The 15,732-nt window shown below is 38.9% G+C and overlaps 1 protein-coding gene across 4 annotated transcripts in view; it reads left to right on the forward strand.

The window, feature by feature from the left end:
- Positions 1-15,732, forward strand: part of si:ch211-197h24.6 (uncharacterized) — an 88,359-nt gene that overhangs the window by 45,621 nt on the left and 27,006 nt on the right. For 3 of the 4 annotated variants that reach the window (XM_060824791.1, XM_060824795.1, XM_060824792.1), the window contains 3 exons: positions 410-502; positions 6,176-6,312; positions 10,486-10,593. In XM_060824791.1, the coding sequence (XP_060680774.1) occupies positions 410-502; positions 6,176-6,312; positions 10,486-10,593 (338 nt within the window). The remainder of the gene's footprint in view (positions 1-409; positions 503-6,175; positions 6,313-10,485; positions 10,594-15,732) is intronic. The other variant, XM_060824793.1, reaches the window with a different exon arrangement.

A 15,732-nucleotide genomic window follows, 5' to 3' on the forward strand; every position in this document is an offset into this window, starting at 1 on the left:
TCCTAATTAATAGGAGGATAGAGTACAAGAGCAAGGAGATGATGTTGAACTTGTACAAGGCACATGTTAGATCCTGAGTGCATTATGTGCAGTTTTGGGCACTACATTTTAGGAAGGATGCAAACACTTGGGACAATGTGCAAAAATGGTTTACTAGAATGGATCCAGGAGTGAGGAACTTGAGTTATGAGTGTGAAATTACTGACAGTCTGCTAACAACTGTCTAGGCTTGTAAATGAAGAAAGGCTCATTAAATTTGGAACCTAAATCTACATCTAAGATGACCTCTACCTGACATGAATCAGCACCTCAAAGAGAAGAATAGAGATAATTGGTGTAGATTGGTGGAGGTTAAGGATCTCCGTGTTAGCAGTCATTCTATTGTAACTAATTTTGGATTCCTTTTTAGCAGTTTCAGCAGTTGATGACCTGTTAAGTTCGGTAGGATCAAAAATTCTGGAAGATTACATCAGAAATTTTGATTATGAGGAATCTATAATAGGTATGCGTTTTTTTCTTATTTTCTGTGTATTTTGCTGTACTCTGTATATTTTTCCATGACTTGCTGGTAGTTTGTAATTTTGTAAGTCAATATACCTTCAAAAACGTTACAGATATAGTGCTCCTTGTTAAACTTTATGGAGGCATTAGAAAATTAACTTTTCTGCTGGTGTAAGTCAGTTGACATCGTAGTCATATTTTCATAGCAAAAAAAAAGGTCTTTTGGCCCATCTTGTCTGTGCTGGTTGTCAAACATGCAACTACGCATTTTCCAATATTTGGCTTGTTGCCTTGTGTGTTGTGGGGTTTGAAGTATTCATCTGAATAGGTCTTAAATGTTTTGAGAGTTCCCATGTCTACCAGTCTATTAGGTAGAGAGTTGCGGATATTCAATGTTTCAAGGATTCTTGGATATGCACACTAAGATCCCACTCCTCCTCTAGTTCCTAGGAACTTACCTTTCAACATGAACTTTCTTACCCTGCTAGCCTTCCAAAATGCATCACCTCACACTGAGATTAAATTCCACCTGCCACTGTCAAGCCCATCTGACCTGCCTATGGTATCTTGGTCTTGTCAGAGAACTCATGCTTGGCCAATTAGATTTTGAGTGAGTAACAAGCAATGTGAATAAACAGGAGCATGTTGATATGCTGTACTTAGATTTCCAGAATGCATTTCAAAAAATGTCACATCAAAGATAAGAAGTTATGATGGAGTCGTGAATCAAAGATTGCATAACAGGAAGCAAAGAGGAAACATAAATGGGTCATTTTGTATTGGTTTATAACGTGTTGAGTGTCACATGGATTAGTGTTGAGGCCTGAACTATTTATAGTTCATATTCATGGAATGCCCTGCCAGTAGCAGTGGTGGACTCTCCCTCTTTATGGTCATTTAAGCGGGCAATGGATAAGCATATGGAGGTTATTGGGCTAGTGTAGGTTAGGTAGGCTTCGTTCGGCGCAACATCGAGGGCCGAAGGGCCTGTACTGCGCTGTATTTTTCTATGTTCTATTAATGAATTTGGAAAAAGGAAGAAAATGTGCAATTGCTAAATTTGCCAAAGGACTTATACAATTAATGGTAAGGTCCAAGGGAGTGTTGATGAACAAAGAGACTTGGAGTCCGTTCATAGTTCCTTGAAAGTAGTGTCACAGGTAGATAGGATAGTGATGAAGGCTATTGGTATGCTTTCCTTTTATTGGTCAGAATATTGAGTACAGGAGTTGGGAGGTCATGTTGTGTTTGTACAGGACATTGGTTCAGCCACTGATGGAATATTGCGTGCAATTCTGGTCTCCTTCCTATTGGAAGGATGTTATGAAACGTAAAAGGGTTCAGAAAAGATCTACAAGGATGATGCCAGGGTTGGAGGATTTGAGTTATAGGGAGAGGTTGAATAGGCTAGGGCTGTTTTCCCAGGAGCGTCGGAAGCTGAGGGGTGACCTTATAGAGGTTTACAAAATTATGAGGGGCATGGACAGGATAAATAGACAGTCTTTTCCCTAGGGTGTGGGAAATAGAGGGCATAGGTTTAGGGTGAGAGGGGAAAGATATAAAAGAGACCTAAGGGGCAATGTTTTCACACAGAGGGTGGTACGTGTATGGAATGAGCTGCCAGAGGAAGTGATGGAGGCTGGTACAATCGCAACATTTAAAAGGCATTTGGATGGTATATGAATAGGAAGGGTTTGGAGGGATATGGGTTAGGTGCTAGCAGGTGGGACTAGATTGGATTGGGATATCTGGTCAACATGGACGGGTTGGACCAAAGCGTCTGTTTCCATGCTGTACATCTCTATCTCTATAAGCTCTGAAGAGAATATAGTTCTACAAAGCGTTAAGGGAGTAAATAAAAAATGGCAAATGGAATATGATGTGAAAAGTTTGACAGAAATAGTAGAAGAGCAGTAAATTATTTAAATGGGGAGGTTGTAGAACCTTTGAAGTCTAAAGGCATCTAAGTGTTCTAACACATGAATAACAAAGTTAGAATGCAGGTATAGCAAATGATTAAGAAAGCAAATGGAATATTGTTATTTATTGCAAGGGTAATAGAATACAGAAGTAGGGATGTTGTGCAGCAGTTCCACAGTGTGTTACTGAGATAACATCTGGAATATTACACACAATTTTGGTCTCCTTATTTAAGAAGGGATATAATTGTGTTAGAAGTAGCTCAGAGAAAGTTCACTCAACTGGTGCCTGATATGAGGGTATTATTTATGAGGAAAATTGGATAGGCTGGCCCTGTGTGCATTGGGGTCTAGGAGAAGTGCTGGTGATCTTGCGTCTCAATAAGAACGTGAGGGCCTTGAAAAGTTGTTTGCTGGAAGGCTTTTCCCCTTTGTAGTGGAGACCAGAGCCAAATGTGAAAGCAGGATCATTAAATATCTTTAAGGCAGAAGTACATATGAAATAACAACACAGAGGCTGGTATCCTGTCACCAAGTCACCCTTTATTTGTGCACAATACACTGGTCAGGCACCTCAAAGACAGTCCCCTGAACTGAGGAGATTCTAAATCTGGTTATATTGGTTGGCCAGTCAGCTTTCCTGATTGGCCCAGGTTAACAACCCCAATTGAGGATCTCATAGTCAACGAGGTCCAGCTGGTTCCAGTCACTACAACATTGCCGTTTGTTAATTGAGAAGTTTTTTTATTGGCTAGGTGAGAATGTTGATGTAAGTTCATATGGTGACTTGTGAATAAGACTACTTTTTCCCCTGCTCTTGTTAGAAGAGAGAATGTTCAGACCTGGTAGAGGTGTTTAATAGATCTGCAAGTCTCAATGCTTGGGCTTCAGCCATTTACAACCCACATTAATGACTTAGATGAAGAATATGTTACTCAAAGCTCTAGCAGTTTCAACCCCAAGCAATGAAATCATGGAATTGAGTTTTGGGACATTTGATGGCCATATATCTAATTGTTTAAATCTCAACCTTTCTTCTAGTGGCTTGTGTGTATGTAACATTGCTGATTATAGAAAATTAGGTGTTGTATTACGGAGAGAAGAGGATGCAAAAGTTAATTATTAACTTTGTGAGTGGCAACACTGTGCAAGGTGGAATATAATCCAGGGAAAACTAAAGTTACCTACTTCAGTAGGAAAAGTAGAAAAGCAGGATGTTTTCTTAATGGTAAGAGACAAGAAAATGTTGGCTTTGAGAGAGACCTGGGAATTTTTGTAAACAAAATATAATGTGAACAATTAAGAATTTGGGGTGTTGGCATTTATTGTAGAGGATATAGAGTATAAGAGCAAAGAATTATTACTAGAATTATTTAGGGCTTTGGTAAGTCCACAGCACAAATACTTTGTGCAGTTTTGGCCTCCTTACTGAATGAAAGATACATTTGCCTTTGAGGCAGTACATCAGATGTTCACTAAATTGATCCTTGTGTTGAGCAGCTTGTTGAAAGCAGAGCAACCGAGTAGGATTTCAGAAAATTCCCGAAAGAGGTGATCTTATTTAGACATAAGAAATTTTTAAGAGGCATAGCAAGGAAGATGCTGGATTCGTGGCCAAGGAAGCTAGAGATCGGGAATCTCACACTCTGAATAAGGGGAAACTATTTAGAATGACAAGAAATGTACTCACTCATGGTGGTTGAATCTTTAGAATTCTCTTTCCCTGAGGTCTATGTTTGGTCATTGTGTTCAAATTGGAATTGACAGATTTTTTTTTGGAAGCCAAGTGACGTGTTGGTAAGGAAGTGTAGTTGCTGTTTATGATCAGCCACAATTGTATTGAATGGCAGATTTGAATGGTCTATTGCTCCTATTTCTTTGTTTAAAATCATACAGTTTATGTAAAGCAAACTGTTTTTAAAAAAAGACAAGGATGAATCAGTGGCACTGCTTTAAAGTGAGTAGCAAAAGAAATGGAGGTGAAATGAGAAAGAAATGTTTTTATGCAAGGAAAGGTTCACGTTGAATGTATGACCTGAAAGGATGGTAGGAACAGATTCAGTAGTGGCTTTCTGAATAGAAGGGTAAATACTTAAAGGAGAACTTCACAGGCAAGCAGGACTAATTGAATTACTTTTCAGAATGATCAATGCAAAGGTTGAATGGTTATTTCCTATGCTGCACTAATTTATAATTTGTGTATTATCTAAAATTCTTGAATTATTTAGGGAACCATATGAAAAATGGGTAGGTGCTGGAAATGCATTCATTATAGAAAATTGTGTATAAATAAAATTTAAGGAATAAGTAATGCTATAAAAAGATAACAATTTTGTAAGTCCTTTGCAAGGCCAAAATGGCATAAGTTTATTATCAGTCTTAGCCAAACTTGAAAAAACTGGCAAAAATATAGGGAAAGAAAACCCAAGATTTAAGTGTGTGTCCAAAGACAAGTGACAGAGTAAACCTGCACTGTCATTTTCAATTGATTGCTGAATGGGAAGTTACATAATCTGTTTGGGGGGGGAAGATTCCACATTATCACATCCCAGAAATGCTATTTTTGAAGTTAATGTTACAGTATCACTGGATGGAAATGCTTACAGAGGATGGTACTACAGATTAGTGTTATTGATAGGTGGATGGGCTCTGCATTTGGAGCTTGTAGGTGTAGACTCTGTGAAGATACATTCCAGAGATTGTTAGATGTGACAAAATCTGTTGCCCCTAATGGATGCAGCCAATCAGACTATGTGACTGATGATTATCCTGGTAGTGCACAGATGACATTTTGTAGTAACATGTAAAACACAATATTTGATGCAAATGCTTCAGCAAAACCTTGTAGCGGTTATAAAATTATGCCATTGAATCTGCTGTTACAAATCTATTTTTGAGATTCCACATTCATCGACGAAAATGAAATATTGTTGATGAGAAATTTGCAGCAGGAGAACTTTCTCTTGCATGTATCAAAAAATGCAATTTTCACACAATTGCAACAATTTGATGCCTATACGAAGTTCTGTGCCAGGTATGTAGGCCGCATGTTGCACTGGATATGAATATTATTTCAAAATGATGTGGTCCCATTATCTAAGTTGGGAAAAATTGTGCAAGTTGCTATGATGACATTACTTTTATCTTTGATTAGGATAATATAACATGGTTGCCTTATTTCAAGTGGAGTTCAAATACATACACAACAAAAGTCTTTTTCAACTCCATTCATCTGCTTAAATTATCCCACACAGGCTCATTGAACAAAGAAATCTGCTTCAAACCTAGGGTTTCAGATTTTTGCAATGGGGTGAACATATGGGGTTATTCTGAGGAAAGGTCGCTGGACTTGAAACATTCTCTCCACAGATGCTGCCAGACTTGCTGTGATTTTCCAGCAATTTCTGTTTTTGTTTCTGATTTCCAGCATCTGCAGTTCTTTCAGTTTTTATTGTGAACTTGTAAATCTTGGGTTGATGTCAGGTTGTTTGGCAATTTTATGAGTTCAAAATAGAAAGAATATAGAAAGCGTGAAAATATTCAATCTCTATGAAATGGATCTAATATATATTATTACAAATTCATTTCCCCCCCCTCCCCCCACACACACACCGCCAAGTTTCTCAAACTATTTTGTTTTGTTACTTATGGGCAAAATCTCCAAATTGTGGAGATTCTATGCCCAATTCTTTTTGGCATCAAATCCTAAGCTCTTACCTTTTGATAGGCTGATATTTATTTATTTGTATCTGCAGGGTTGGATTTTGTGACTGAATACCATTATCGAGGAAAAGATGAACCATATTATTACTGTGAACTGTGCACTTGTGAATTGCCTCTTCAGTGTGTTCTGGCACATATCTTTGGACTTAAGCACAAGATGCGTTACGTAGTATGTATATGTTGTCTAAATATGCCATGTTTTAAAAATATTTATTCCACAAACATCAGGGGAGGTGATGGCTTAGAGGTATTATTGCTTGTTAATCCAGAGAACCTGGTCATGCTTTGGGGACCTGGGTTCAAATCCCGCCACAGTGAATAGTGAAAATTGATTTCAATAAAAAATTCTGGAATTAAGTGTCTAAAGATGACCATGACTGTTGATTGTCAGAAAAACCCATCTAGTTTGTTAATGTCATTTAGGGAGGGAAATTGCCAATCTTACTTGATCTAGCCTACATGTGACTCCAGACCCACAACAATTGGCTGACTCTTAACTGCCCTATGGGCAATTAGGATGGGGAATAAATTTTGGCCTAGCCTGTGATGCCCACATCCTATGAATGAAAAACAATCATTTGTGCGGTTGAGTTTTTTCAAGAAAATCAGTTTGAACTGTTCAAAAGTATTGTGATTACCATGTTATTATTGAGATGATAGTGTACACAGTCACTAAGCTGGACTGCCATGAAATGTTAGGGTACACTGGCAGAAATCTCAAAAGATGATTGGATATAGTCATCTTCATGAAATTATGCTTCAGTGTTGCTTATTTATTTGTATCATGGATGTATTTGACAAGGAAAATGATGAAAAGTTTATTCGTTTTAAAAAAGGAAAAGAATGAATATTGGATAAAATCGATAATGTCTTGCTTGCAAAACATAATTTCAATTTGGTTACTGAACATATTTTAGTTCTGTAGTTCTTACATCATTATCACTCTTGGATTTTAAAAAAAGAATTTCTTGGAATGTGATTGTTGGATATTGCAATCTCTGTTTGGCCTTTGAAGTGGTAGTGAGCTTTCTTTTTGACCCACTGCAGTCCACATGGTGCAAGTATACCCACTGAACAGGATCTTTCACCCATAAGAGGAAAATTCCAGGATTTTAATTTAGTAGCTTTGAAGGAATGACAACATGATTCCATGCCAGAATATTGAGTAAGTTGGAGAGGAATTTGCAGATTGCTGTATTCCTATGTGCATACTATCTGTATCCCGTTAAGTGGCAGACTTCATAATATGGAAGGTGCTATTAAGAGGCTTGACAAGTCATTGCAGTGCATCTTTCAGATGGTAAATGTTGCTTCCATTGTGTTCTGTTCATGGAGTAGGGAGAGTGAATTTTTAACTTGGTAGATGGGGTGCAAATCAAGTTGTTTTTTATGATTGGTTCAAGCTTTTGTTGATGCTGAGCTCAGCCAAATTGCGAATGTTCCTGGCATTTTTAAACACTCTTGGGATATTGGCATTTCTGCTTGGGCCAGCATTTATTGCTCAGCCATAGTTGCCCATGAGAAGGTGGTGGTGAGCTGCTGCTTTGAACTGCTGCATCCATATGCTGTAGGTAGACCCATAATTCCATTTGGTTGAAAATTCCAGGATTTTGACCCAGCCACAGTGAAGGGGTGACAATATATTTCTAACTTGGGAAGGTGAGTGGCTTGGAGGGGAAATTGCAGGTGGTAGTGTCGGCTGGTCTTGTCCTTTGAGATGGAAGTGATTGCAGATTTGAAGATGCTGTCGAAGGGTCCTTGGGGAGTTTCTGAAGTCCATCTTATAGATAGCACACACTACTGCTACTGAGTGTCAGTCGAGGTTGATTCTGTATTTATGGAAATATAGATAGTGGATATTGGGAGGTCAGGAGAGGTGAGTTACTCGCTATGGAGTTCCAAGTCCGTGGCCTATTCTGGTCACTACTAAGGCTGGTTGAGGTAACTTTTTTTTTTGATCATTAGTAACCTCCAGGGTATTGGTGATGGAGAGTTTGTGATGGTAATGCTGTTGAATGTCAAGGATAATTGGTTAGATAGAGTCTTGGCTTAGATGGTCATATCCTGGCTTTTGTGTGGTACTAATATCACTCCTCAATCCAAACTGAATGTGACTCAGGTTCTGCTGCATATGGCGATAGGCTGCTTTGGTATTCACTTACAATTGTTCATAACATATTTAGTATCTGTGACAAACATCAGAAGTGTGATTGAATATTCTCCACTTACCTGGATAATTGCAGCTCCTAAAACACAAGCTTGAAACCATCCAGAGCAAAGCAAACTTTATTAGCACCCTATCCACCCTTTCACTGTCACTGACGCATGGTGGAAGCAGTACTTACTGTCTCCATGATGTATCACTGCAACCCATCGAACTTCCTTCAGAACCTTTCAAACCCACCACCACCTACAGGGACAACAGGTATATGGGAATACCATACAAACAAGAGACATCAGTAGGCCACTTGACCCTCAAGGCTATTCCACCATTTAATAAGATCATGGCTGATCTGATTTTAACTTCAACTGTACATTCCTGCATAACCTTGTGAGAACCTATGTGCTTGTGCCTTAAAAACAATTAAAGATTCTGCGTCCACTTTGTGGAAGGGAATTCCAAATTCAACCACATGCAACCCTCTGAGAGGAAAATAAAAGTTTTTTGTCATTTTTGTTTTGAGTGGGCAATCCCTTTTAAATCCCTTTATGGGCGGTACGGTGGCACAGTGGTTAGCACTGCTGCCTCACAGTGCCTGAGACCCGGGTTCAATTTCCGACTCAGGCGACTGACTGTGTGGAGTTTGCACGTTCTCCCCGTGTCTGCGTGGGTTTCCTCCGGGTGCTCCGGTTTCCTCCCACAGTCCAAAGATGTGCGAGTCAGGTGAATTGGCCATGCTAAATTGCCCGTAGTGTTAGGTAAGGGGTAAATGGGTGGGTTGCGCTTCGGCGGGTCGGTGTGGACTTGTTGGGCCGAAGGGCCTGTTTCCACACTGTAAGTAATCTAATCTAAAAAAAAATTATGATCCCAAGTTCTAAATCCTTCTAACAGGGAAAGTGTTCATACTAGACTGATTCCTGGGTGGCAGGACTGAGATATGAAAAGAGAATGGATTATTTTGAAGTATATTTACTGTAGTTTAGCTGAAGAGAATCTCATGGGACTGCATACAATTCTCTCAAAACTCAAGGGTAAATGCATGAAGGATATTCCTGTTGACCAGAGAGTCCAGAACCAGGAGTTGTAGCCTGATACAGTCCATTTGGGACTGAGATGAAGAGAAATATTTTCACCCAGAGTGTGTAAGTCTGTCATAGAAAGCAGTTGAGGCCAAAACATTGAATGTTTTCAAGAAGGAGATGGATATATATAATTTGAGTTAGAGGGTCAAAAGTGCAAAAGCTGGAATAAGTTACTGAGTTGGATGATCAGCCATGATCATATTAAATGGTATAATCAGCTCAAAGGGTTGAAATGCCTACTCCTGTTCTTATTTTTCTGTTTCTATACTTTCAGCATCCACCCAAGTTCTCTCAGGATCTTATATATTTAAATTAAGTTATGTCTGACTCTTCAAATCTCTGGATGATAATAAAAGTCATTAGGTCTAGTCTTTCCTTAGAAAACAATTAGCTCATTCTGGATATGTTAGCGTAGTAAACCTTCTCTGACCTGCTTCCAGTGCATTAGCATCCTTCCATAAATATGTTGACCAATACACCTGTGCACTGTAATTCAAATGCGGTCTCACTGATGAAGCATAACATCCCTACTCTTAGGTTAATTCCCCTCACACTAAGCTTTAACATTTTGAGTTTTGCCACCACACAAACATTCCTACCAAACCGCCATGTTGAAGGTGATGAGAATAATTTAAGGTAACGAATTAAAAGTTTTGAATATTAGTACTTATTAGAATGAGGATGATTTTTCTTCCCCACCCTCACCAACACCCCATCCCCAACCATTCCTCCCATTGTATTATTACCTGGCAGCACCACTACTTTTGCTGCCAGTTTTACAACTGAGCATTTAGGTAATACTTTTGAATAAGAATAACAACCTTACATTTCAAGCAGTCTAAGTAAATAAGTGAGTTAGTTTTCCAGTAGGAAGGACTTAAAGCTCAAAGGTGAACATACGATATCAGTATGGTAGTGTAGTCCAACAATTTAAATCAAGCTGCTAAAAAACTGAGCATAGTCAATATTGCTTATCTTAACTGAAAAATGCTCAATCTTTGTGATGCATCTTATTTGCCAGGGTCATTTGAGAGTTATTCAGGAATGTTCGTAACTACGGGTAATTCTCTATTCATGAGATTTGTTTGTTTTTTTCTAGAGAAAGAGGCATCCAGAGATATTGAAATTGAATGTAGGAAAATATAAAACAATTGTCAAGAAGAAAGCAATTGAAATTGAAAAGACAGATGGCAGAGGAAGGGTGAGGGTAAGTACACCTCATGATGTGCTCATTATTAGGAGCAAATGAAATCTGTGAAAATAATAAGACAACTTTGATTAACTGCCTGACCACTATTTGAGGCTGATCTGTATTGTTCATGACCTTCATGTCCTTTTTGACCCTGTTTTTGGTGAGCTATGGAGGCTCCTAGTGTAATACCTGAAATTTATTATTTTCATCCTTGTATTCAATTAGTCCTTGACCATACTATATTCTGTTTTGGTAGCTTTTTTCAGCCCTCCAAGACTGTGTTCTTAATTCTGACCTCCTGCACATCCCTGATTATCTTTGCCTCATCAGTCAATTATGCCTTTTGCTTATCCAAACCCAAACTTTAGAATTCCCGTTTCCATACTCTCTCTCTCTCTCTCCACACTCTGTCATCCACAAAGACACTTGTTTAAAAACTTATAACCAAAATTTTGTTCATCTGTTTTCACATCATTTGTGACGAGTTAAGCTGGATTTGGATTGAGTTTTCTTTTTGTTTAGAGAGCAGCTTGAGATTTTATCAGCAGCTGCTTTTCGAATTTTTTTCAGATCCATTTGGTTTTTAGTTGTTCTTCTATGTTCTCACTGATTCCTTTATTAGGTGATGCAGTAAGGTAATATATACAATGTTTGACATTTGGTCGTAGAGAACTTGAGTATTGCTGAAAGAAAACACATTTTGTCAAAAGTCTTTTATCTTGTGCTAATTGGGACAATTTGTAAGAATACCAATTTAAGGGAATACAAACATTTATATTGAATGAGAGAAGGGTACTAATTATTGCCAGTGGACTGATAAATACAGGTGTTGCCATGGAGAATGCGCTACTTGATGCTGATTGACAATTAATTGCCAAACGTTTTTAAAATTTTAAACAAGGCAGGTTTCATTCTGCTCAGAGAATTGCACTGAGAAATAAACCAATAAATATCTATTTTGTTGGGTTGGAAGAGGTGGAATGGGTGTATGTTCTTTTTGTCTGCCTCTGAGTGTTAATGCATGTACCTTCCATCATATACAAGTGTGCCCTACTGCAAGCCTAACTGATTCCAAAATTTATTATAGTCCTGGCAGTAAACTGTCAATCTGGTTAACTGGTTCATTCTCTATGCCAATGCTTTCATCAGTCAGAGTCCATTTGCTAGCCAGTCTATATTCTTTTCTCATACAATATCAATGTTGATTTTCCCCTAGGTTGTTTGTTATGAAGGTATAAAAGATACTGTACCTTCAAGACAGTTGAAAAGCTAGCAAGAAGTTAAAGAAGCACACAAGAATACTGGACAATTTAAAATGTAACATTTGGTCAAACAGCTAGCAGTATCTGTATTGCTAGGAGACAAAAACAAATTCACATTTGGCCAATCAGTTTAAATTATGCCCCAAGATTCCAAATGCCATTCAAGTTTGAATTTAGTATTTTGACAATATTAAAACCAATGAAATGATCCGATGTATTCGGGTATAAATATCAGACATTTTGAGCAGTCATCCAGACTGGCAAAGAGAACTGCCAAGCTACCAACAAATATAGGCTAACCGCAGAACAGCTCTCTTAAAGGTACTTCTATCTATCACCAACCTGTGAAACAGAATCCCTAAGAAGAAAAGTCAGAGGAAAATCTACAGAGGGCACTTGGCAAGGTGACTGTTTTGAAACATGATTTTATTTTGTAAATCGTAATCGGGAATTTTTAAAAAATTGGGTCAGTATTGTAGAGGAGCAGTTAAAAGCTATGTTTAGAGAAGGGAGTTGTAAATAGTTGTTACAACTATTATTCTCTGTTAGACTTTAAAAAAAAAAGTTGTTAATTTTTACTTTACATAGTGACTTTTGGGATAATTCTTTGCCTCGAATTTGACAGATTATAGCATGGGGTGAATCTTTTGTGTTGCTGGTTTAAACTAGCAGAAGGGTTTACCCCCTGTTGTAACATGTTACACTTTACAAACTTCTCTTGATCTGTGCAAGATACAAAGCTTCAGTGTTAATTTTCAATAATATTCTATTTTATTTTTGGTTTCCTTCCCTCGATATGAAACTCTCTGGAAATAGCCTGCTCCTGCTCCTATAAGCCTATTTCAACCTACTGACTTTGCTGTGCCATTCAGTTAGATCATGGCTGATCATACTCTTCAATGTCACATTTCCATCCTATGACTATAGCACTTCATGTTATTAGTATCTGGTCATCTTTCAATTTTTAGCTTGAACATGCTTAATGGTTGAGCTTTCATGGCCCTCTGAGGAGAAAATAAATCACTGTCATCTAGGTTGAGCGGTGATGAGATTCTTTGAGCTCAGCTTTTAATGGCCTACCTCCCATTGTTAGACTGTGTACTCTGATTCTAGACACACTAGCAAGGGGAAACATCATATTTCCATACTTAACTTTGAATAATATGCTGATAATTGTGTCCCATTGTTTACAAGCTGTCTCAAAATGTTTAAATGTGTAAAGTCCCAAAGAAAGGGGCAAAAATGACAAACTTGTCTTGCAGTCAGCCAAGTAAGAGGAATTCATACCAGGTTTTCTTCAATTATAGTATGAACAACTTTTTTAAAAATAAGCTGTTTTTGTTGAACTACAATAACAGCGAAAAGAAGTTTAAAAAAATCACATAACATCAGGTTATAGTCCAGCAGATTTATTTGGAAGCACTAGCTTTCAGCGTGCCGCTCCTTCATCAGGTCGTTATGGGGGTTAAAATCATCTTAACTTCCACAACAACCTCATGAAGGTGCGGTGCTCCGAAAGCTAGTGCTTCCAAATAAACCTATTGGACTATAACCTGGTGTTGTGTGACTTTTAACTTTGTCCACCCCAGTCCAACAGTGGCACCTTCAAGGCACAGTGAACAGAAGGAATTTTTAATTTATGCAACTTAAACTATGCCCCTTCGAAACCCCAAATTCATTCAATTACAATAAAGACAGACAAAAAAAAACAAAAGCTTTAACTGACAGTACACATAATCGGGGTAAACAAAGTTCTGACGATCACAAGTTGACACACAAGGTAGAAAGTTATTTTTCTCACAGTCCTTTTGAGTTTTGTGATGCTGACATGCCATTGTCTGCAGGGTGATGGTCACTCTTCTGTTTGAGGGTCAGCTGGTGAACTTGAGTCTTGTGTGAATTCCTTCTTTTGAGATATCTTGGTATTTGTCATTTTTATTCTGATGCACGCCAGTGAAAGATGAGTTTCTTGTATGCAGGCTGTGGATGTCTCTTTCTCTTTCCTTTTTGTACTTATTACTTTAACTCTGCAGCTCAACCAATAGGAGAAATGTTGTCAGGCAGAATTACCTCACATTGAATGCCATTTCAGTCTCTTTCTTCCTCTTACTGCTCGCAAAAAGCAACATTGTATTACATAGCTCAGCAATATGCAATACTTGATTTTCAGGTTGCAAAACTCTATACCAATCCAACATCAATTCCATTTATAATTTCAGAAAAAATGTGGTCTCTTCCAGTATTAATTTCAACCCTGTACGAATTTTGTTAGTTTCAATGAGATCACCTCTCATTCTTCAAAACTCTAAAGAATATGGGCTGGGTTTTTTCAGTCTTGCCTTGTAAGACAATCCTCCCATCTAAGGAATTTGTCAAATGAACATTAGTTATGTGCCTCTGGCAAGTGTATTTTTTTCCTTTGATAAGAAGATGGATGACCTTGAGGTATGTAGGGAAGAGGTCCGGGGAATACTGGAAAGGGTGAAAATAGATAAGTCCCCTGGGCCTGATGGCATTTATCCTAGGATCCTCTGGGAAGCTAGGGAGGAGATAGCGGAGCCATTGGCTTTGATTTTTATGTCGTCTTTGTCTACGGGAATAGTGCCAGAAGACTGGAGGATAGCGAATGTGGTCCCCTTGTTCAAGAAGGGGAGTAGGGACAGCCCGAGTAACTATAGGCCAGTGAGTCTCACTTCTGTTCTGGGCAAAGTCTTAGAGAGAATTGTAAGGGATAGGATTTATGAACATCTGGATAGGAATAATGTGATCAAGGATAGTCAGCATGGTTTTGTGAAGGGCAGGTCGTGCCTCACGAACCTTATTGAGTTCTTTGAGAAGGTGACCAAGGAAGTGGACGAGGGTAAAGCAGTAGATGTGGTGTATATGGATTTTAGCAAGGCGTTCGATAAGGTACCCTATGGTAGGCTAATGCAAAAACTACGGAGGTATGGCATTGAGGGTACATTAGAGGTTTGGATTAGGAATTGGCTGGCTGGAAGGAGACAGAGGGTAGTAGTTGATGGTATAGGTTCATCTTGGAGTGCAGTTACTAGCGGTGTTCCACAAGGATCTGTTTTGGGACCATTGCTGTTTGTCATTTTTATAAATGACCTAGATGAGGGGCTTGAAAGCTGGGTGAGCAAGTTTGCGGATGATATGAAAGTCGGTGGAGTTGTGGACAGCGAAGAAGGATGTGGCAGGTTACAGTAGGATATAGATAAGTTGCAGAGCTGGGCAGAAAGGTGGCAAATGGAGTTCAATGTAGCTAAGTGTGAAGTCATTCACTTTGGTAGGAGTAACAAGAAGATGGATTACTGGGCTAATGGTAGGCTACTTGGTAGTGTGGAGCAGAGGGATCTTGGTGTCCATGTACACAGAGCTCTGAAAGTTGCCACCCAGATAAATAGTGCTGTGAAGAAGGCATATGGTGTACTGGGCTTTATTGGCAGAGGAATTGAGTTCCGCAGTCCTGAGGTCATGTTGCAGTTGTATAAGACTCTGGTGCGGCCTCATCTGGAGTATTGTGTGCAGTTTTGGTCGCCATACTATAGGAAGGACGTGGAGGCATTGGAACGAGTGCAGAGAAGTTTACCAGGATGTTGCCTGGCATGGTAGGAAGATCGTACGAGGAAAGGCTGAGGCACTTGGGGCTGTTCTCATTGGAGAAAAGAAGGTTTAGGGGAGATTTGATAGAGGTGTACAAGATGATTAGGGGTTTAGATAGGGTTGACAGTGAGAACCTATTTCCGCTAATGGAGTCAGCTGTTACTAGGGGACACAGCTTTAAATTAAGGGGTGGTAGGTATAGGACAGATGTTAGGGGTAGATTCTTTACTCAGCGTGTTGTGAGTTCATGGAATGCCCTGCCAGTAGCAGTGGTGGACTCTCCCTC

This window comes from Hemiscyllium ocellatum, chromosome 5 (assembly GCF_020745735.1).
Source record: "Hemiscyllium ocellatum isolate sHemOce1 chromosome 5, sHemOce1.pat.X.cur, whole genome shotgun sequence".
Taxonomy (NCBI): Eukaryota; Metazoa; Chordata; class Chondrichthyes; order Orectolobiformes; family Hemiscylliidae; genus Hemiscyllium; species Hemiscyllium ocellatum.